General features: G+C 43.0%; 1 protein-coding gene across 1 annotated transcript in view; it reads right to left on the bottom strand.

Moving 5' to 3' along the window:
- Positions 1-22,803, bottom strand: part of CTNNA3 (catenin alpha 3) — a 415,687-nt gene that overhangs the window by 161,181 nt on the left and 231,703 nt on the right. The window contains exons 8-9 of the mRNA XM_058810887.1: positions 8,842-8,922; positions 3,715-3,867 (exon numbers count right to left, since the gene is read on the bottom strand). Coding sequence (XP_058666870.1) covers positions 3,715-3,867; positions 8,842-8,922 — 234 coding nt within the window. The remainder of the gene's footprint in view (positions 1-3,714; positions 3,868-8,841; positions 8,923-22,803) is intronic.

Raw genomic sequence — 22,803 nt, 5'->3', positions numbered from 1 at the left:
AGAATTAAACTTTTCGCTACACAGGTAATTTCACAGCATGTATCTTTGAGTGCAAGAAGTTACCTTTTTAAATGAAAAGAAAATAGTCATGAATCTTCCTGATGCTATAAATATCTTTTAGAAGAGCAATGTTAAAATAAACAGGAAGGGACACCCCTGTTTTCATACATGAAAGCAATGAAGAATGAAAGATTTGGACTACTGATTGTACTGAGCATGAGATCTAGGCATGTGGATGCCAGACTCCTCCAAGAATTAGGGTGGCTGAATAACCAGCAAATTCAGACAGATTAGCATCACTTGTTTCAGCCCCAGGAACAAATCAGCAGGAAATTTGCAGAAAGCTGTAAGCCAGGAATTTCTGCGGTATCTGCATTAACTTTTTATAAATTTTGTTTACACATATTTTAACAGGTTATTTGGAGCAGTAAATAAAATAACTGGTGAAGATTTGCAAAAGGATGCAATGGTACTAGATGACTAAATGGTAGCAGTGATGAAATTCAGTCTTGAGAGATCAAAAATGAGTATTTTGTGAGGAAATAACCAACAGTTCCTGTGATTCTATAAAATATCTTGACTGTATTGATTACCATGCACAGTTCTGCCCTTCCACCTCATGGGCTGCAAGGTGCTGAAAAAGGTACAGGGAAAGGAGCAAGTGGATCCTTTTGTGGCTTCTAAATAAGGACATTTTTAAAAGACCAGGAATACTTTGAAAACAATAAAAAATGAAAGAATAAGTGGCATGGAGAAGGAAAAAAAGGGACTGGTGTTCATTTTCCCTCATGATACCAGAATTCATATACAGGAAAAGAAAAGATCATATGTGGGGGTAGTCAGGGTGTGAAAGTCTTCAGCACAGGATGCTCAAGATGCCAGAGGTTTACAGAGGGCTCAGACCCACACCTGGAGCCCTTTACAGGCAGAAATGCACTCTGAGAATGCAAATAGGTTTTTTCCTTAGCTTTTGTTCCCCTAGACAAAACCTAGGGATTGCCAGCATCTGAGCTGCTTTCCACCTCTCAAAGCTTGCAACAGCTCTGCTGTGTTGGGCGTGCCCCACAAAGGCTACTTGTACCTGACAAGAGAAAAAACACCTTTTTTAATCTGCTAAACAAGGTATTGTGCATTTAACAACAGGCACAGTCTTGTCTGCATCACTGGCCTTTGCTCCATCAGCTGGTGCCCACAAGCCACCCAACTCCCTGGGTGTCACAAGTACACCTAGATGGTAAAACTTCTCTCATAGCTGGATTTCAAAAGCCTGATGTCTCATCTCCCTCAGCACCAGCCTTCTCTGGTACAGTTACTGTTCTGGGCCTTTTTTGCAACATTTTTCTTAGTTGTTTAGCTTTTAAAATGTTTTAACTACATCTATTGTCTCTTAGTATTCCATAGCCAGGTACATGCCACCATGATCTGACATTTCAGTACTTAAATTTATTTTCAGTAGCAGAGATGAAGCCCATTTCTGCAATAGCACAACTGACTGGCTTTTGGAGCTGTATTCCAGAACATGCAAGCTGTAAGGGGATTTGTTTGTTGGCTCTTGTGCCAGTGCAGGAAATAAACAAGCAAGGACAGAATGTGAGGCCTCCCCTGCAAACATGCAGCTTAAGAACCTCCTAATAAAATACAATAATGCTTGGCAACTTCCTCCTAAGTTATGGGAATTTTGTACTGGATTGGGTCTTGAATTTCACCTGTCATCCAACTCCACATTTTACAGAGAGCTACCATATTTCTCTCACTTACATGATGCTGTCAGAAATTACTGAATTTTTCTTAAAAATTAGATAAATCTGTTTATCTCCACAAAGCCCTTTTGTGGCCAGTTGCTTAGCTGATAGGTTTTTTTCATTTTTGTTCTGTTTTACCTCAGATAGGCTCACAGTTGATGCATGCAGTACAACTACCACTTAATTAATTTGCTGGAGAGTTTAGCAGTTGATATATACAGTTTATCAAAAAGCCATCAATCAAGCTCTTGCTTAGAGATACTGGTAAGGGCATTAAACCAATGTAAGCAACTTTGAAGTAAGATACTTAGTTCTACTAGATATCCAGAAGATAACATAAAGTAAAATTGTAGTTAATTTGAATAGCAGCCCATGATATAATCCCCAGTAAAGTGACATTTGGAACAACTAATTCAACAATAGGAGGTGGCACTGTGTAAGGTCTCTCTTTAGAAGTAAGTTTTCTTCACTGTAGGCAGCACACTGAGTCACAGCATAAATATAAATAATACACACACCCTGTGCTATCACACATGCAGCAAGATCAGGCTGTGGATTTTCCAGGCAGTGAATCTGTGCAGCCATCAGTCTCTCCAACCACACACCCACACTCGTGGCCAGCTAGCTCCTGCATTTGGGACACAAATTCAAACCCTTGAAAGAAAATGAATACTGGATTTTATGCTTAGGTCTTCTAAAATGAATCATGATTTGAGTATTTCAGCTGGACTCAGAAATTCTGTCAAGTTATTTGGTCTTCAGTGATCACCTGTTCTTTTTAAAAATGAAGTCACTTCAGGATGGTTTAGCTTCAGTATTAAAAATCAGAAAAGCCTGCAACATTGAGTTTGTGTTTCAGCTGTCATTTGATTTTGCAGCATAGTCAAAATCAGATACTCTTGTAAGTCAAAAACAACAACTTTTCTTATTCTGTAATCACATGGCCATGAAGAGAAATGTAAATGCAATACCCTATTTTTACTTTAGCTCTTTACCTACTCTTCTTTCATTATCTCTAGGTCACTCAAGATTAATTATTAATTCTGAGCCAAATAGTTTTCCTAAGTAAACTTTCAGCTGCAGAGTGAATTCATCGATTTTTTCCCATCTTTGCATTACTGCACACGAAAGCACCAAAAGCTAAAAAAACCCCACAAAAATTACTAATGCATTCCTTCCAGGCACTTGAGATGATGCTGCTGTGAATTTTTGACTTTAGTATTCCAGCAGTGTTCCAAGCTCCAGTTCAAATGAGTTTAGGTCAGTGCATATTTAGTCACATTTGCAGGACTGATTGTCCAACAAATGAACATCTCCTCCCAGTTGTATCTGCAAATCTCTTAGTGCTGGAGACGTATCATTTGTAAGCGATAAGGAAGCAGATTTGTCAGAAATGAATGCTGAGTCTCCAGGGTGTGCAGGGGATTCATTCAGCATGCAGGCAGGAGCTGGGCTCACTGGCTCCTGGGGGTCCTTTCCAAGCCAGAATATTCAATGACTGTGCAGTGAGCTCCTGCCTCTGAGCTGGGTCAGAGCCCACTGCCCCTTCAGCAGATCATGGGTCACAGACTTTCCAAGGGAGAAAGCTGGCCAACAACTGGCACTAACGCAGTGCCTCCTGCTCTTAGGGCAGCAGGATCTGAACACTGTGAGCTAATTCTCCCACAAACACACATTTAGTCAAATTCCCACTGAACACCTTGGTGGAAAGGCTTACACTGATTTCTCAAATTACAATTCCACACCATCTAATTTCTGTGCAATGAAATGCTATGCAAGGACAAAGCAGTCTGTCTCACTACATACCATTATAAGAAAATGGAGTACATTTACTATTACCCAAGGCCACTTATTTATTCCTTCCTGAAATGCCAGCCTTAAACATTTTTTGATATCTGCCAGCAAAGGGAGTGTTCAGTGGCAAATCCCTTACACCATATATTCCAAACCAGGGCAATTCCATCCAACATACCTCCACAAGCCTGCTGGTGTGTTCTCGAAATATAGCAGCATATTCCTTTATTTCTTTCTCTCTTCCATTTTTAGCAGCTTCAATGAGAACCAGCAGAGGAACAGTGGTGTCTAAGAAGGAGTCTGAGATGTGATCTATAATGGCTTTCCTGAGCTGGAAAAGAAAGCAGTACATCAGTACCTGCTAACTGAGCATCCATTAAAGCCTGCTGGAATTATTGTCCCCTCCTGTTTGTACCACAGACACATCCACACTGTATTCATGCATTATTTACACCATGGGGCTGAAACCTATGGCAGCTACAATTCATGCATTAAACACAGAAAACTGGATTTAATTCTAAGGAAAGCTTTAATATGCCACTAGGTAAATATGCCCCTTTGTAAGTGTTTGTACAGATCCATAAAACACTACATCATATACTGGTTCTCTTGAAATCAAGGGAGCCAAACAAATATTCCCCTTCCCTGATGAATAGGCTACTTAAGTGATTGCACATGTGAAAAATTAGTTAGCCCAGACCTCATCTCTCCTGGGTATTCTCCCTTGTAATTCAGATGCCAAGGGAGAAGGCTATTTAATTTTACAAAGAAAATATTAATTCAATCATGTTTGTACTCACAAAATAGCTACATCCCATGATTTCATAATTGCAAAATTACCCAAGTATTTTCTTTCTGGGAAACACAGTCTGGTTTGCAGAATGGCAGCCTTCATGGTAATTATGTCAATGAGATTACTGATTGTGCCACCTGATAATGTATTAATAGAGCAAGAAGATCTATAAATGAGGCTGGAGTTCAATTTTCTCTGCTTAAATTAATTGTTCTTGAACTTCTAACTTAAATTATTCAAGAAGTATAACATTCTGCTATAAATTACGTGTCTTAAATTAGCTTCCCAGCAGCTTGTAACCAATCACTGGGACATTACTTACTTAAGAGGTTATTTTGCATGTTACCTACACATGACAGCTGTTCATTTAGACCATGCATCAGTGCAGCAAACATACCAACTGGAACAATACATGAAATGCAGCTTAATTACCAAATGCACTGAATCTCCCACTCCAAATCCAGTGTTTTTACAATAGATAGAAAAGATATGGATTGGAACAGAAAAGGACACTAAATGTTTTTAAGCTCATCACACTGTTGCCAAAGTACTGTTTTCACTTGGTGTTTTGCTCCAATGTATCTCTGTGAAAACTCAGTAGAAGTAAAAACTCCTACCACGAGAAAAACAGAAAAAAACCCACAATCTTTTTGATGCTCTGCTGTGTTTGAGGTAGAGCAGTGACCATGCAGAGCAGAAAGAACAGTGGAGAAATCTGCTGATTACCAGACAAGATCTGAATATGAATTCCACCACTAACTTTTGGATAGCCTCACTGAAAGTCAGCTCTCCTTGACTCACCAGAGGGACACAAACCTTGCACACAAACACAGGCAATCCATGTTTGGAATGGTTTCTTTGTCTAACCTACCACAGCCCATCACATTTGGATATACTGTCTGGATACACTGCATGTTCTCCAAAGTAATTTACAAATACAGAGGCTGTGGGATTCCAACACAAAATAGGATTTCTTACATTCTCAGCTTCATTCAGGCTGAAATTAAACACTAAAAAACTATTTTAGAAACTTTCACTACCAGAAATAAAATACATCAAACCTCCAGTCCTGCCAAGTTACCCACTAAGACTTCTCTGTTGTAAAGGCTCCACTGAAGAAAACAGATATTCTTGCCTGTTTAAAATTAGGTACATAAATGTGACCTTGGAGAGTCACAATTTAAAAATTAAGATTTCAATTTACAAAAAACAACAACAACAAGTGGAACCATCATATCCATGGCCAATGACTGATCATCTCCAGCAGAAATATTCTGGAGCTCTGTACAGCCCAGAGTGCAGGACTTTCACAGCCTTAGCACACTGTCACTACAACAACCTCAGGCACATTTCTGGTGAGCTTGAGATAGCCAATTTCAAACCAGCAGCCTAATTTTATCTCTCATTGCATAAGTCTTTGCTACAGCTTTTCACTGGTTTTCTTGGCTTAATTAACCTTTCACACAGAAATTATCATTACTGTTTCGTTCTAAGAAATGCTCTACCCTGCAATTACACAGCAAATTGCATCTTCTTCAAAAAACAAAGATAATGCTGTGTCTTTGCTGAACACAAACAAGTCTGAAATTATGTTCCTGTTGTGGTTCTGCAAAGAATACATGAAGCTGGGAGTTGCAAAGAATGGCTTGTGTAGCATTAAAGAACAAAGAAACACAACATAGAAGAAAAAAGGAAAAGACAAAATAAAAAAGGAATATCTGAGGCAATATCTATTTCTTTTCATGCTAATTCTAATGAGCATCTCTTCCATGACTCAGTAAGTCTGTTTCTGACTCTGGCCACCTGTAGGGCAAAATGCTGAAAGCTAAGCAGGCAGAAGGGAGGCAGATGAACAAAGGACAGCACCAGTAGTGCCAGCACGCAATGCTTGGGCAGTTAGTGTGCTATAATTAAACTTCTTCTCGTATTTTTAAGTGAAATATACACAAGTAGAAGAGGGAAAGGAGGGACAGGATGATGTCTGACAAATTGTTTTCTTCTGAAGATGCAAGGTCTTACCCTTTGAGTAGACCGTTACAGAAGCATGGACAATTTTTGGTTTTGATATCCAAATGCATTAAAAAATAACACAGGAATATATCATTTATAAAACATGGGGCATAAGGTTGTCAAAAACAGTGAGGGTAGAGAAAAAAATGCCAGCAGCTGTTTGCAACACTATTCACCATCAGTACTGACGAGCACAGAAAACTCTGTTTGCCTCTACTCACCTCTTGCCTTACTACACTACCCTGGCAGAAGTCCTGGGCAAAGCTCAGAGCAGTTACTGCTGAGGGATCTCCCTTTCCCCTTCCAAAGGGGAGCCAGGAAGGCCATGTCCTTTGTGTCCAGAAACAGCTACCCAAGATGAAGAAGTTTACTTAAAAATACAAGAATATCACCAGGATCAACATTTATTAAACCAGCCAGAACTGCAGAGCAAGCACAGGAGACACATCTGTGCAGTCCATTCATGCTGCACTGGGAAAGAACTGGGAGGCAAGAACTGAGTATGGTAATTTCACATAATTACACATTGGAATGGATAGGCAATTCCTTCCTAAATATCTGTAAGCTCTCCTCAGCAGGGAAGCAGTGATCCAGGTAAAGCTGCACATGCAGAAATGACACACACATGTCCAGCACAATACAGGTACAAATCAGAACAAAGCTGAGCAGCTTAGAATCCCCACAAGTACTGGCCAAGCTCCTGAAATGAGTGCAAGTAAGTTCCCTTGAAAAGCTGGAGAGTTTCTACAGCTCCCAGAAGATCCTGCTCTGGGGACAGCTACTGTAGCCTTCAGCCTTGCTTCACTCCCCTTGCTGGGATGTGCAAAGGTGCTCCAAAGGGCCCCTGGCATCACCCCCAGCTGGGCTGCTGCCTGGGACAGCACCTCTCTGATGGGGCACTACTGAAGAGATTTTAAAAATACAGCTTTATAAGGTCTCATCTTTAACCCAAATTTTGCAGAGGCAGTCCCAGTGAGGACTGAAAGCAGAGTACACTTCAGAGCACAGCCCTGAAAGCACTGAGAGTGCCTGACACAAAGCCAGCAAAGGTACACACAGCACCATTAAAAATACAGTATTAGGAAAGCTGCAAGAGTAGAGCAAACAACACTTTTCATGTTTCTTGTAAAATTGCTGGGAGACAGAGTAATGAATGTCTGCATGTGAAAGCAAATAAGACTCTACTGCAATATCTGCAAGCACAAAATTCACAATTTCATGTCTCCCAGAACAGGAATTAGGCATGCAGTAAACACTCTTCCTAAAACAATTCTTATGCAATTCATATGTATGAACATAGAATTGGAGGAAAGATATAAAATATTTCTCATAAATCCTTTCCAGTGGAAAAAAATGTCAAGCAGCACAGAGCTGTTCTGGTAAAAGGAAATTACTGGTTCTAGATTGACTATAAATTGGGCATGATTACATTCAGCCTGAACATTTTCCAAAGGTTTACAGAAAGACACAAATTGAATCAGTTAACAGCTTTTAACCACTGTAACAGAGTCAATAAAGTGTTTTAAGCTGGAGTTTAATTAACTCATGGAAGGAAATGAATGGAAGGGTTCCTAGACACACTGAGCTGGTGATGCAGGTCTCTGCACTGAACACATCTTGGACAGAATGTAAGCAGACACTGGATAGCTACTTGGTTGCAAACACTGTATTTATATTACACTCTTCTCATTTTTCGAGGCCTCCCCTGGTTGATTATGGGAGCAGGAAGGAATTTATTCCTCATCTTGAAGCACAGGCTGGCTTGCAAGACTGAACCCAAAGCTGGGAGGGACAGTGTTCCAGCAGGGAGATGATCATCAGCCCAAGCTGCAGACAGGCTGAGAGAGGGGTGCTCATGTTCCCTGTAAACTTTCATGCACTTGGTTGGGGCAGCCTGGCTCAGAGAACTACTGACTCTCTAGGGGTTTTCTTTTTGAAAGGGCACACTATACACATCCAGCATATTCTGCAGTTTTCTCAAAGATATTTATTACAGAGAAAGGGTATAAACACAGCTGATGTCCACTGCTAACCTTCTGCCCTTCACTGGTCCACGTCTCACATTGGTTTTAGGACACTGGGATGTGAAATGGGGGGTACAGTGTGGACTGGGCATTCCAGGGACCCTCCTGTGGGATGAGAGTTCTCACAGCTGTAAACACCCACACACACACAGTGACTCTGTAGTTCCTCCAAGGTGTCTGTTCCAACAACCTGTAATAATTCAAGCTTATTGAAAATTAAACAAATCTTGATGGCTAGAGTACATTGCTGGTATATATCTACAGCAAATATATTTAGACATGCATACATACAGATATATTCAGCCAGGATCATTTGGCAGGGTTTTCTGCCAGAGTTTTGAAAACTGGTAGATAAATATTCTGTGGAATGTGCAATTGCCTTCAATATATTTTTATTATGGAAAAGCAAATATTCTTTTCAAAACACAAAAACTGAAAATAGCAAATTGGAAAAGAATGCCTCAAGACCAGGTCTCACCTGCCTGCGGAGGTCCCTGGTCCTCTTGCACATACTGTCTATGGCAACATTCAGGGCATTGCTCCTCTCTGCCTGGTCAGCCTGCAATGAGAGGGACAGAAAACAATCAGTGCTGCCTGGGACCCCTCAGCAAGCACATCCTTTGTGTCCCCAGTGCATCAGAGCATTTGGTAAATCACACATGCTGAAGGATTTTTCAAATTTTTCATACATTTCAAGAGCCAGTACCACAATGTTCACAGAATGCCAATTTGTGATGTTAAGCATGATTTGCTGAATCAAAACATGTGCTTTAGAAGCAGTATACAGGAACAAAATAAACACTTAACCTCTGAATTGCTGTAATACTCCCAGTGTAATCAACAACATGAACAGAATCATGATGATAGTGACGATGATGATGATGATGATTAATAATAGTAATAGCAACAATGACAACAGTAATATTTATGGCAATCCATTAATACCCTATTCATGTGAAAAATAATGCTCTCTCTGTCTACAAACAGGGTATAAATTCAGGTGCCCACAAGGCAGTGTGGTTATGCTGTTGTCTGTAGTGTCCATTTTCCTTCTGTAAAACAGAATGGGTGGGTTTCAAAATGTCCAAGCTGGTGCACTGCAAACACTGCCCATGAAAGGGCAACCTCTTCATCCCACAGCACACTCAGCCTCAGCACCCAGAAGATTGAGCTCTTGAGATATTTGAGAGGTCTGAAGAAAACCAGTTTTACTTTGTAAACAATTTGAATTTTTTTATTTCCCCCTAAAGCAAAGTGCTTCTATCATGGTTGCCTATTTGAAAAGTGTACTTCACCCTTCACTCAGCCTTTTTTCCCTGCAACATCACCATAATATTTCTGTGCCTACTAGCTGGTTAGGATTTTTTTTTCCTGTTAGTACAGAAACAACATGAAAATACAAAATGTGTGATGAACTTTGCTTGCCTAAAGCAAGCTATCACTGCTGACTGCCTTGGACTGCCCTGGCCTAAAGGAAGGAACCACAACCAGTGGTGTTTACACACAGCCAGCACACATGACATTTCCAGCACAAAGAACCAGGCTCTCATAAATGCTGAACAATAGCTATGAACAATGACCCCAGCATCTACCAAACACCAGAAGTCTTTATTATGGACATGCCTGTGCTATTTTATAAATCACATTAAAATTATTATGGAAGTAGTAATATCATGAGTACAAGCTCATTATACCAAGAGTACAAGCTTATTATCTATGTATCATACTTCAACCAGAGTTCTTCCCTTACTAAAGAAACCTGTGAACAGGACAATATGCTTAATATTAAAACTAAGACTAGAGGTGGCAAGAAAAGAACTCTTACATTAAAATGGAATGTGCAATGGCATAAATGCCTTGAAATTATTGGCACATTCTGTATCAACTGAAAGGAAAAACCACTTTAAAAACTGGACTAGTATTTTCAGGGAGATTTAGAAAATCTCCTATGATTTCTGTCTCTGAACTGGCTATAGCCTTTGCAGGGAATAGATGATCAAAACCAGGTCCTGGAGAAAGGTCTGAACTTCACCTTAAAACCCTCAAGGAATCCCTGGAGGTGGATACTCACTTTTGTTCCACAGCAATGCCATCATTTCTGGTACCAAGGCTTGCACAGGAACCAAAGTAAATAATGACTCCTCTATTATGCTTTGCAAGCTCTTGTCAACCTTGACAACAAAATCATCCCTTCTGAACTGTCAGGTAAACGGGGCCAGGAAAAACTCAGTGGATGCAACTCAGCTTATGCCTTTCAGACCACAAACTGCACTGGCACATCCTTTGAAAGTTTTATATTTAGAGCCTATTTTTCTATAAAGACAAAATCATTGTAAAATACTGGGATATTTTTCAAATTCCCTGGTAATCTGTAACTTCAAAGGTGGCCACTAATGATACAACTGGCTTTCAGCTAACCTAAACCTTTGAAGCAGCTATTCTGAAATAACCTCAGGCAGCAAGTGGCATAAAATATTGAGCAGTGAACAAGACAAAAATACTTTATTTTCAAATTCTTAACATAATGTCTAGAAAGCAAATCTAACTATACATGAAGTTATTCTTCACCTCATGATTTCCCTTAGAAATAAAACACACTACAAATGCACTGTAAATGCAGCTTCAGGCTGTAGAATATGGAAAGTCCAGACTGCAGGTAACCTCATTACTGCAGACTCTCATTCTTCCCTGAAGAAACTTAAACATCAAAAACCTCGCTCTTCTGTTTGGATAAATCCTACTTACAAAGGCTTCCAAACCATGTGCAGTGTTTTGCAGCCAGGGAACAGCTGCCTACAGAGTCTCCTGTGGGAACACTCTGGAACACCAGCGGCCCCATCTGCCTCCTCCTGCCTCTCCCACGTGAAGCCCCCTGGCCCTGGGGAGCTGCAGCCCCTGTGGGTGCTCCCTGCAGACTCTCACTGCACCTGGATGTGACACCACAGCTGCAAGAGATGGTTCCACTCCTGAATAACCAAAACCAGCAGATGTAATGTTTGACAGGTGTCCATTGAACTGCTGGCACAGGTGACCTGAGCCCCTCCACACCCAGCAGAGTGCAGCTGTCCCACTCCCCAGTGATGGAACCCACGCATCTGGGCTTGAAATCCTCTGCATCTGCTTGGCAATTAAATCCTGCTGGTGACTGCTGTACTTCAAACCAACACACCTATACTGAAACAGTTCCTTCTTGTACAGAGTGACTGAATTAGGAAAAGGGTTAGGAAAATTATGCACATTATTCTGGGTATGGATTTTTAAAATCAGGCAGTTGAGCCTTTCAGCTATCCTGCACTCACCTCTCCGTTCTCGGCCTGTTGTCTCTGCCCGCTCAGGTGCAGGATGGCCCTGGGACAGCCCCGCTCCAAAGGACGAGAGCACTCCTCAGATTTTTCAGTCTTCAATATTGCTTATTAATTCTTATCTACAAAGTTTCTGCCAGCCTGACAGAGGTCTGCCCAGCAAGACAGCCATGGGCACACTGACCTCCCTCTGGGCAGTCGTCTATTTTTATACCAAAAACTGCATATAAGATATTTACCTTTACCTTCCAATACCTTTTATTAACAAGTGCAGATTTAATGTGAACCAATCCCAAAGTGCCAGCATCACCACCAAAGATGGATGACAAGAAGAAGAGGAGAAGGACAAGACACGCCCCGATTCCTCCATCTTGTCTCCTAAAACCCCCCCTGTACCAAGATCCCAAAACCTGAGTTTTCACCCTGTGAATAATCAATTCCTTCACCACTTGTCCCCAAGTGATTCTCTTGTCCTCAAACAGGTGGCACATCCTGTGCTGGGTCAAAATCCAACCACCAAGCACTCCTGGCAACATTCCAGGATTTCCAAGCCCCCCAGGGGCTCTGGCAACTCTGGACATCAGCAGTGATGTGCTGAGTTCCCACACTCACCTACTGTTCTTTCCTGTAAAATATATGTTACACCTACAAGCTATATGGCTCCCTTGTGAAGATGCTAAAAGCAACATCCAGTTCCTATTTCAATGCATTCTTAACATTTGAAACATTTTACAAGCACTAAGTCACAGTGTTATTAATATTCCACTGAGTGGAAATAAGTATTTTTAATTAACACTGGAGAGCCTGAAGATAAATGCTGGGTACTGCAAATAATACTGGCCCATCCATTTCACACACTGGCAAACAGCATTAGTTGAATGTCTCAGAAACCACATGTGCAGAAAATCTTTCCTGCTGGATTTCCATTTAAAGCAGGACACAGGTAGGGGCAGATCCTCAGCTGAAACACGTGGCCCCATCACCAGTGGCTTTGGTGGAGCTCATTTCCAGCAGCAGGGGATTGTGACAAGGCCAGGCACTGCACAGACCCTTACACAGGTGCAAACCACAGCACCTGCCCAGCCCTGCAGGGCTCAGAGCCAGCCTGAGCCAAGCTCTGTGGGTCCATGCCAACAGCTGCCAGCAGCGACAGGAACTGCAGGGATCCCACAAGCTCCAGACTTTGTGCAGCTGATCTTAAAGGACAATACAGATACTCTGAGAAGGGTTTTATTTTCACTTTGTTGATACTTCTGAAGGGCCACAAATGTTTACCTGACAGTTGCACTGATCAGTAGTACAACAAAGATATGGGCAGAACTACCTGAGTGATCATCTCATCTCTTCTAGTACCTAGGCCAATATTCCCATAGTTAAAGGTCTGTGGCCAGAAGTTAAGCACATGTTTTGTTTGTTCCCAAACAATCATTGAACAATCCTGGGAGGAAAAAATAGAAAAAAAATCCAATCTTCTAGCATGATTTCCTTTGTATACCCCACAATGACAGAATGGTTTGGGTTGGCAGGGATTTCAAAGCCCATCTCATTCCAAGCCCCTGCCATGGCAGGGACACCTCCCACTGTGCCAGGCTGCTCCAATCCCATCCAGCCTGGCCCTGGGCACTGCCAGGGATGCTGGGGCAGCCACAGCTGCTCTGGGCACCTGTGCCAGGGCCTCAGCACCCTCACAGGGAAGAGTTTCCTCCCTGGATCTGGGCTAAGCCTGCCCTCTGTCAATTGTCCCCAGCAGCAGCAGTACCACGACTCTCTGCTGAACAGCTTTTGATATAGTTCCAGGTATCCAAGAACAGTTTTAGTTAAAATAAGACTAGCACATTTATCAAAATCAGCTCTCTAGAGAAATATTAAAAAAAAAGAAGCCAAGCTAAAAGGTAAACACACCAATCAATACTACAATAACTTAAGAAATGTCAGAGTTCTAATTAAATGATTGACTGTTTCAGCCTCTGGGTTGACTGCAAATAGTCCTACACTCAGCAATTAGAGGGTCCTGTACTTTGCACCTTAATTTAAAAAAAAAACAAAAAACAAACTCTCACACAACTTAGGTAGGACATTAAAGCAAAGTCACAGCCTCTACAGAGACACCAAGCATTTTATGTCTCTTGTTACAATTGAGCATGCAACACATCATGGTTTATTTTTTTCCATATTTAATTTATAAATGGTTGTTCTTTTGATTTGTGAATTCTAATCAAAACCATAAGATCATAAGAAAATTGCATAAAAAGCAATTTTACAATTAATTTTGCATAATGAAACAATCTTGTCATTACTTGGGGCATTTCCACACCTCAGCTTTTTGTGCGATGACAGGATCTTTTATTCATACACAGCTTATAGAAACCCTGATCTTTCAAATCCTGCTGTGGAACTCCACAAAGTAAAGACATCTCCAAGCATCTGTCTCAGAAGAGCCCCAGAGAAGCCCGTCAGCCTTTCTAAGGGAAGATCAGTTCCATCCTGCTGCAGTCCTCATTTATCCCAGCTGGGTCACAGCTGCCAGAACTGGATAAATCCATGCTCCAGCCACCAGGAACTAAATGAAACTAACACCACTTCCTCCATTCTTTGCTAGGGGTGGACAAAGGATTGGTTACCTTGAAGGTCACATAGAGAGAAAATATTCTAAAGTGACTGTCTGGCCATGTGAGAAATGCCAAGTGTGGGGCAGAACCTCCTTGCATTCCCTTGTACCATTCTGGATACCACTAGGCCCTGGGATTTGTCCCTTAAGGGCAGAATTCATTTCAGTATTATTTCACCCTTCAAATTTTCAGCTTGTTCCTCAAAGTGCAGTGTCCAAGTAAAAACCAAGATTGCTTGTCTGGTTAAATATACCAGAACAAAACAATGACCTTCTCCAAAGCTGCAGGACTCAGAGTGTGTCAGGCTGGAACTCAGATATGAACTGGTTGTTTACAGTTCTTCTCATGGACGTGTCACACCTTCAAACAAAATGCTTCAAAGACCTCCTGGTTCCCATCCTGGAGGTGGACAGGAATAACTCTTGAGCACAAGCAAGCTCACTGAAACATGGAACTATTCAGATGCATGAACAATTATATGCACAGCATTCACTGCCTGAGAAATCTCTCACATGAACATCTCAGAAGTTATTCAAGGAATCCTCTGACAAGGCAGTTAAGCCAGTACCTGACATTTCTGACATTTATCCTGTGAAAAGGTAAAAGCTCCCAGGCCTTTTCATGCAGCATTTCAAAGCCTATTTTTATTGCACAGCAAAAGGCTGGAAAGGGAAATTAATTTAGAAGTATATTTATTATCTTTCTTTTTTTAATATGGGAAACACAAATGAATAACCCACAAATACTTTTAAGTTGAAAATCACTACCTCCACTCAGTGACACAGATTCCCTACTTAACACACCCATTCTTAACACACCCATCCCAGTGTGATTTTTTTAAAGACACCTGGCTCAAGAAAACCTATTTCTGTGAAAACAGGTAAGCATATTTTTTAAAAAGGGGTACAGAAAATCATATGCAAGTGAGCGAACAGGGACTCTTTCATGTGGAACTGTTTCTCATTACAGAGAAGGTTTTTTCCTCAACAGCTTCGATATGAGATTGTCATTTTCCTCCTTTTCAAGCCCTCATGGAATACTCCCCATGGATCTAATGCTGTGAGATGTGAAGTGCCTCATAAGAAATTAATTACCTCAACCTCCACTGCTACAACTGGAGTACTGAGGGCTCTCCTTCCTGTGCCAATTACCCTTTGCCAATCAATATGCAGGAACAGCCTAGAATTTAAAGGCTCTCAGCATAACCCTTTTTTGGCATTCAGTTACATATAGTTGTAATACTGCAAAACAAATTTTAAATTTCATTCTAGACAAGCACACATCAAACAATCTAAAAAACCCAGAATTTAGAATGCATAACCCTTTAATTCTTAGAAAAAACACCGAAACACTGCAATGTGCAGATCCCAATCACCCTAAAATCTCAGCAAGAATGATGTTGCTGGAATATGCATATTGCATTGTCGAGGTACAGCTGGTCTGTAGCTGAACAAGATAAATGTGGCCAGGACAAATCATTCTGGAGGGGAGGCAGCAGAGACCTCAGAACCCTGCTGAGGCTGGATGCACAATCCCCAGGGGCTGGAGAGCTGGGCAGGAGAGCTCCCACCCCTGAGCTCTCTGAGGCAGGAGGGGCCAAGGAAAAGGCAGCCAGAATAAACTCGTGGCTGTTTGCTGAGGCTGCTCCGTGGGGCTGGCTCCAACCCACTCCCTGCATCACAATATTGCACATTTTATCCATCTCCAAAACACTGGTGCCAGTCAGCTGAAGGTGTGGAGGATGGCCAGGTTGTCTCAAAGGACAGAGCTGGAATCTTTAGCCCTGGGATAATAAAAGCCCCAGTCATGAGAGAAGACGAGCAACCTACACAATTCTAAATTTTTAATGGCTCTTTCTGATGGGTAAGGCAAGTATCTCCTTATATCAGGTTTTCTCCTACTTTTTCACAGTGGGAATATTAGAAAATCCAGCATGACTCCGAGGTGATCCTGGAAAAGCACCCATACTTTTCTAGTACTTCTTTGGGGAGAAGTGTCCTGGGAAGTGCATGCCATACCCAGCGTGTTGCAGAGCAAGTACAACCATCACTTACTAACAACCATCACTTACTACTTGTAATGCAAAAACCAAACACCACAGGCACTTAATAATTGAAATATGACAGTCCTGAAACTTGATAGAGAAACCTTAAAGGCCAGTAGTACTTTATTTCAACTATCAGGCTTGTATTTCAACTATCAGAGGAATCAGCAGGAAGTAAAAACAACACTAAATTTCTTTTAATCAGATGTTACTGTCATTCACAGATGATGCAGGAAGGAAAGGCAGACATAAGTAGAAATAGAGCAATACTATTGAACTGACAGCAAGAAGTATACTTGAGGTTAATCTGCCTTTTACTAAGAAGCAATTTTCTAAGTTTCTAGTCCGTAGTAGCTTTTAATTGAATATCCATCTACCTTTCACCAAAGTGTTCTGGCAGTTTTACAGCAGGAAAATAGAAAATTAGTTGGAGAAAACCTCATTCTACAGCAGCAGCACAAGACTTTCCTATGATGAACTATCCTAGAAATTGCTTGGAGATTATATGCTGTTATGAGAAAGAGGAAGGGGATGGAGGGAGAAGAAAATTCCAAATAAAATATAGCACAGTTGCTGAGACAGTCCTTCTCATTCAGATTGTTTAAAACTCTTAGCTGTACTTTAAATCTGAAAGTTACACTCTTAAACAGCAGCCATAAATAGGGGGAAATGTCCAGCACCGAGCCACTCACCTTCTGCCACCCTAGGGACAGGCTGAGTTAGTGCAGGTCCCAAAGTGGCACAGCAAAGGCACATCCTGCATTTCTCAAGGAACCAAACACAAGCGTACTGTGGCTTTTGAGGTGGTATTTTAATGCAGAACGTGCTACACAAACAGATTCCTGTACCCTAAAGAGGAGTGTAACTCACTTCAAATCAAACAGCATTATAAATACACATACATACAATATACATTTAAAAATATATAGGGTGACTAAAGAATTGTATTTCTATAAAAAAGCCTTCCACGGCCTCACAGCCACTCCATGCCATCCAGTACCCTCATGCTTTCTCCTTGTATTTCCACTGTGCCATGGACAGATAAGGAAGGTAGAACAGGAAAATGAAGTTTGCTGTGTTGACACACTCACTACTCTGGGAAACTTCTGTGATACTGCTCATGGTCCCTCATAGAACAGACATGCTGTGATGTTTCTTTTAACAGAAAACCAAGCCCACTCTTGGATCACCCTGGATGGGCAATGAAGATTGAGCTCCCTGATTATCACTCCCACAAAACTTAACATTTCTGTGTTGCTCCCCACAAGGAAGCAGCTTGAGATAAATATGGGTGGACCCAGGACAGAACTTGGCCTACAGACAGAAACCTTAGAAAACAGCTACTTATCCAAGAGTTCAGCTCTGAACCAGGCAGAGCTTGGTAATTTCAAATAACACACATGCTTTGGATGTGGCTCTGATGAAAACTGTACTTCTAAATAGAAGTTAAATGCTGAAACCCCAAACAGACCAAAAAATGTAGTTCCATTTAATCATGCATTAATTGTGTTAGCTAATCCCTTTGTAATCCAGAGTAATTAATTTAATTTAACACCATGCTGTGATGCAATATGTGAATCTAGGAGGCTGGGAGGCACTTCAACATGTGCAGTGAATGGAAGTCCAGCTTTTAGGGAAAGGTCTAAGTTCTCAAATTTACAAATATTTCCACTGAACACTCTCCAGCACCCTGTGTGTGCAGTGAGTCCAGACTGTGTGAACTCCTTTGATACTTGTCCAGTCTGTGCAAGGACTAGAAGGTAAGAGGGAGGGACACAGGAGGTTCTGGGGATCATCACAGCACATGGCAGCTAAGCCAACACCTCACTGGGTGAATTCAGTCACTCCCAAACAAAACACACCAACAGCATGAAACTGCTCCAAGGTGCTATTCCCAGAAGTACTAAATGTTTCAAACACTCAACTGCTATTTAAAAGCTAGAGATCTACTCTAGTTCAGAAAGTTTCTGTTGTTAGCACTGTGGGGGGAGGCACACAAAAGAGAAGAGTGCCTGAATGATGCTTTCACACTGAGGGCTGCCAGGAAGGGGCCCTTGCAGAGCCATTTACTCCACAGATGCATCTGCAGAGTGAGAAATCAGTGCACTACTTGGGCTGTGTGATTAGACTCACAGCACAAGCCTAGAGATCCTGGGTTCCTGTGCTACAAGAGAGAAAAAAGCCCCAATTTGTTAAAAGTAGCAGCTACCAAATGGAACAAGGGAGGCTGGATGTGATGGCATGCAGGGAAGACAACTGAAAATTACAGTCTCCTGCGGGGCTGGGATCTGCAGAATCGTGCATGAGATGAGGAGAGTCTGCTATTCAGGGCATATTCCTCTGCAGTCCTATGCAGAAATTCCCTGAGATCTTTCCCTATTTATTTTTACACTGAAAAAAAACCCCAAATACATTTGAGGAAACATTCAAACTCATCATGGAACATTTCTGACATTCCAACATAGCAATCATACTTCAGGCTGGAAGTTCATTTTCTGAGGACTTTTACCTTAAACGTTGTAGAGAACTTTTGTCTAAATCGAAAATGCAAAGTTTCATATTTAATTTTTTTAGCTATTCACATCTCCAATCAGCTAATGAATTAATTTATTGTAAATGAACTTAAATTTTCATATAATTGTCATCAGCTCCATGAAAAAAAGGAAAGGAGAAACATACTCCTAGACATAACTAGAACAGAATCAGTAGGAAAGTCATTAGGAATTATGTTAGGTAAAGCAAAAATACAGAGCTCAAAGACCTTTTTCCTTTAAGATTTATACTAAATCCTTCAACTTTCAATGGAATAAATTAAATACTTAGGTGAAATCTAATGAGTAACATGTTCTTGCTGTAAGTGTGTGCTACTGAATTTCATGTGAAGTTTAAGAAATGTTAAAAATACAGCCAGAAGATTAAAAGCAAAAGGTTAAGTAGGATCTTCATTAATGCGGTTCCCTCATGGTACATGAAAATTCAAACATTTATAGTTAGCATTTCTACATGAATGCATGTCAGATCTATTTATACTAAAGAAATATTCAGGTTGTGTGGACCCGTAATCAAGGCATTAAAAAGATCTGCATACCCTAGAAGTGGGCACATTCCATACCCCAGGGTGTAAGATGTGAAACGTTTCCATAGGAAAGCCAGCGAGGGCCTGCCCTGGGCTCCCCCTTACAACTCCTCAGCCCTGGGCTCTCCCTCAGCCCTGGGCTCTCCCTCAGCTTGGGGCTCTCCTGTCCCTCAGCCCTGGGTTCTCCCTTGCTGCTCCTCAGCCCTGGGCTCTCCCTCAGCTTGGGGCTCTCCTCTCCCTCAGCCCCGGGCCCTCCTTGCTGCTCCTCAGCTCTGGGCTTCTCTCCCTCAGCCCTGGGCTCTCCCCTCCCTCAGATCCTGGGCCCTCCTCGCTGTTCCTCAGGCCTGGGCTCTCCCTCACTGCTCCTCAGCCGGGGGCTCTCCCTTACACTCCTTAGCCCTGGGATCTCCCTCAGCCCCGGGCTCTCCCTCAGCCCCGGGCTCTCCCTCGCTGCTCCTCAGCCCCGGGCTCTCCCTCAGCCCCGGGCTCTCCCTCGCTGCTCCTCAGCCCCGGGCTCTCCCTCAGCCCCGGGCTCTCCTCGCTGCTCCTCAGTCCTGGGCTCTTGCTCGCTGCTCCTCAGCCCTGGGCTCTCCCTCAGCCCTGGGCTCTGCCTTACAACTCCTTAGCCCTGGGCTCACCTTCAGTTCTGGGCTCTCCTCTCCCTCAGCCCTGGGCCCTCCTCACTGCTCCCCAGCTCCAGGCTCTTCTCGCTGCTCCTCAGCCCTGGGCTCTCCCTTACAATTCCTTAGCCCTGGACTCTCCCTTACAACTCCTCAGCCCCGGGCTTTCCCTCAGCCCTGGGCTCTCCCTCGCTGCTCCTCAGCCCCGGGCTCTCCCTTGCAACTCCTCAGCTCTGGGCTCTCCCTTACAACTCCTCAGCCCCGGGCTCTCCCTCAGCCCCGGGCTCTCCCTCGCTGCTCCTCAGCCCCGGGCTCTCCCTCAGCTCTGGGCTCTCCTCGCTGCTCCTCAGCCCTGGGCTCTCCCTCAGCTCTGGGCTCTCCCTTACAACTCCTCAGCTCTGGGCTCTCCCTCAGCCCCGGGCTCTCCTCGCTGCTCCTCAGCCCTGGGCTCTCCCTCAGCTCTGGGCTCTCCCTTACAACTCCTCAGCTCTGGGCTCTCCCTCAGCCCCGGGCTCTCCTCGCTGCTCCTCAGCCCCGGGCTTTCCCTCAGCCCCAGGCTCTCCTCGCTGCCCCTCAGCCCTGGGCTTTCCCTCAGCCCCGGGCTCTCCTCGCTGCTCCTCAGCCCCGGGCTCTCCCTCAGCCCCGGGCTCTCCCTTACAACTCCTCAGCCCCGGGCTCTCCCTTGCAACTCCTCAGCTCTGGGCTCTCCCTTACAACTCCTCAGCCCCGGGCTCTCCCTCAGCCCCGGGCTCTCCCTCGCTGCTCCTCAGCCCCGGGCTCTCCCTCAGCCCCGGGCTCTCCCTTACAACTCCTCAGCTCTGGGCTCTCCCTCAGCCCCAGGCTCTCCTCGCTGCTCCTCAGCCCCGGGCTTTCCCTCAGCCCCGGGCTCTCCTCGCTGCTCCTCAGCCCCGGGCTTTCCCTCAGCCCCAGGCTCTCCTCGGTGCCCCTCAGCAGGGGTCAGCCCCCCAGTGACTCTCACCTCTCCATGGGCGCTGAACAGGAGTAGGGAAGGGCAGCCAGGGTCGAAGCCCACCCACGCTGCCCCTTCAACAACAGTTTATTGCTAAGGAAGTCTCCTTTGCTCTTTGCAAGTGCTTCTGTTTGTTCTAGCAGGACAGCCAGCTACCACCGTCATTTCTCAGCTGGCAGATAGTTTTGGAGTTTCCCATGTAATCACGGATGAAGTGCCACCCTGCCAAAGCCAGCCGCCCCCTGGCTCCTCCAGGGCCACAGCATTTCATGCATTCCAAATCAAAGAAAAGCCAATTTTATATTAATTTGATATATAAATACTGTTAGTAAGTTCCATGAAAAGAGACTTAACCATTTAGTAAAACTGGGAGCATGATTCTGAGAATGAAGATAATATGACACTTACTAGATATATTTATTTTACTTCAGACTTCCATGAATAAAATACTTGCTATTATTCTAGGAACAGTATAGCAGAATGGAAGCCCTCTTCTTTAACCCCTCCCCTCCACTCCTGTCGCACCAAAAGATATCCAGATCTCTGTATTGTAAAATTACAAGAAGAATTGTATTGTCTCTTTGTGGGGAAGAAAAAAGTGGAATCACTTAAAATATTAACCACAGACAAAGTATAAAACACATTAAAAGGCCCAGTGCTGAAACTGTATCTTTAATTTGGCATCATCTTTTGTATGTAAATAAAGACACTTTCAAATACACTTGCTGTGCGTAATAAACTTCAGGGAGCCATGCTTCCAGACTGCCACAACAAGCATTGCCTAAAACAAAGGCTGGAATCCTCCTTTATTAACTTACTAAAATTTTCACATGGAAAGTCAACATTTAAACACCTCCTTTTCGGGGGTATTCAAGGGTGCCATATGCTCATTTTTAATTACAGTGTGTCTTCCAAAGTAGGCAAAATACCTCTTCAATCACATGACAATATTATATATTAAAAGCAAGTAAAAATAATCAGTGAATAAAACCACATAAATGGGATTCAAGAAAACTCTAGAGCCATTGTACATGAAAAGGTTTATATCAGATTGTGCTTATAGCCTAAGTGAAAATGGATGCTGTAGTAAACCATATTACTTAAAGCACAAAGCTGATGTGACACTGAGTCTGCACAGAATGTTAATAAGAGCGAAATCAAAATAATAAAAGAGTGAGAATGGGAAAGCTAAGCAGAAAAGGCAAAGCCAGTATTTCAGGCAAGGTTTCTTCTGTAATTACAAAAAAGAAATTAAATTATGAATTATGGAAGAGTTGTTTCCTACTCAGACAGCATGAGAGAGAAGGATACATGGAAATGAAATGAGTTTGCAGAACTAGGGCTTAGTTTTGCTTGCTTAAGACTGTCAGACTCCAGCTCATGATTTTTTTAAGGTTACTGATACACTTCTACACTCATCCATAACAACAGCAAATTAAATATAATACACATTTTTGCTACACTCAGGAAACCTCAGGTGGGCACTAACACATAAGAGCACTGAAGGCACACAGATCCTGAGCTGAGGAAACCAAACCAAGCACTCAGACCCGACAGCCACAAAGTTGAAGGCTCATGGATCCTGGGGCATCATTCAGCCATGCTGAGCATGGCAACCTGGCTGAGAAGAGCCTCAGTGCCCCCAGATGGTCCTTCCAGGCTCAGACACACCTGGCTCCTCACACAGCATCCAGTGGAGCTCAGGCAGGTGAACAAGGCCAGAGAGAACACCCCACTGAAGCCAGAAGATCCAATCATGGACTTGTCATGACGCCTGCCCCGTACTTCTCCCTCCCTAAAGACATTGTGTTAGCAGAGC

The sequence above is a fragment of the Ammospiza caudacuta genome, chromosome 9 (genome assembly GCF_027887145.1).
Source record: "Ammospiza caudacuta isolate bAmmCau1 chromosome 9, bAmmCau1.pri, whole genome shotgun sequence".
NCBI classification, from domain to species: Eukaryota; Metazoa; Chordata; class Aves; order Passeriformes; family Passerellidae; genus Ammospiza; species Ammospiza caudacuta.
The sequence above is the reverse complement of the archived record's forward strand: the minus strand, read 5'-3'. Positions and strand labels throughout refer to the sequence as shown.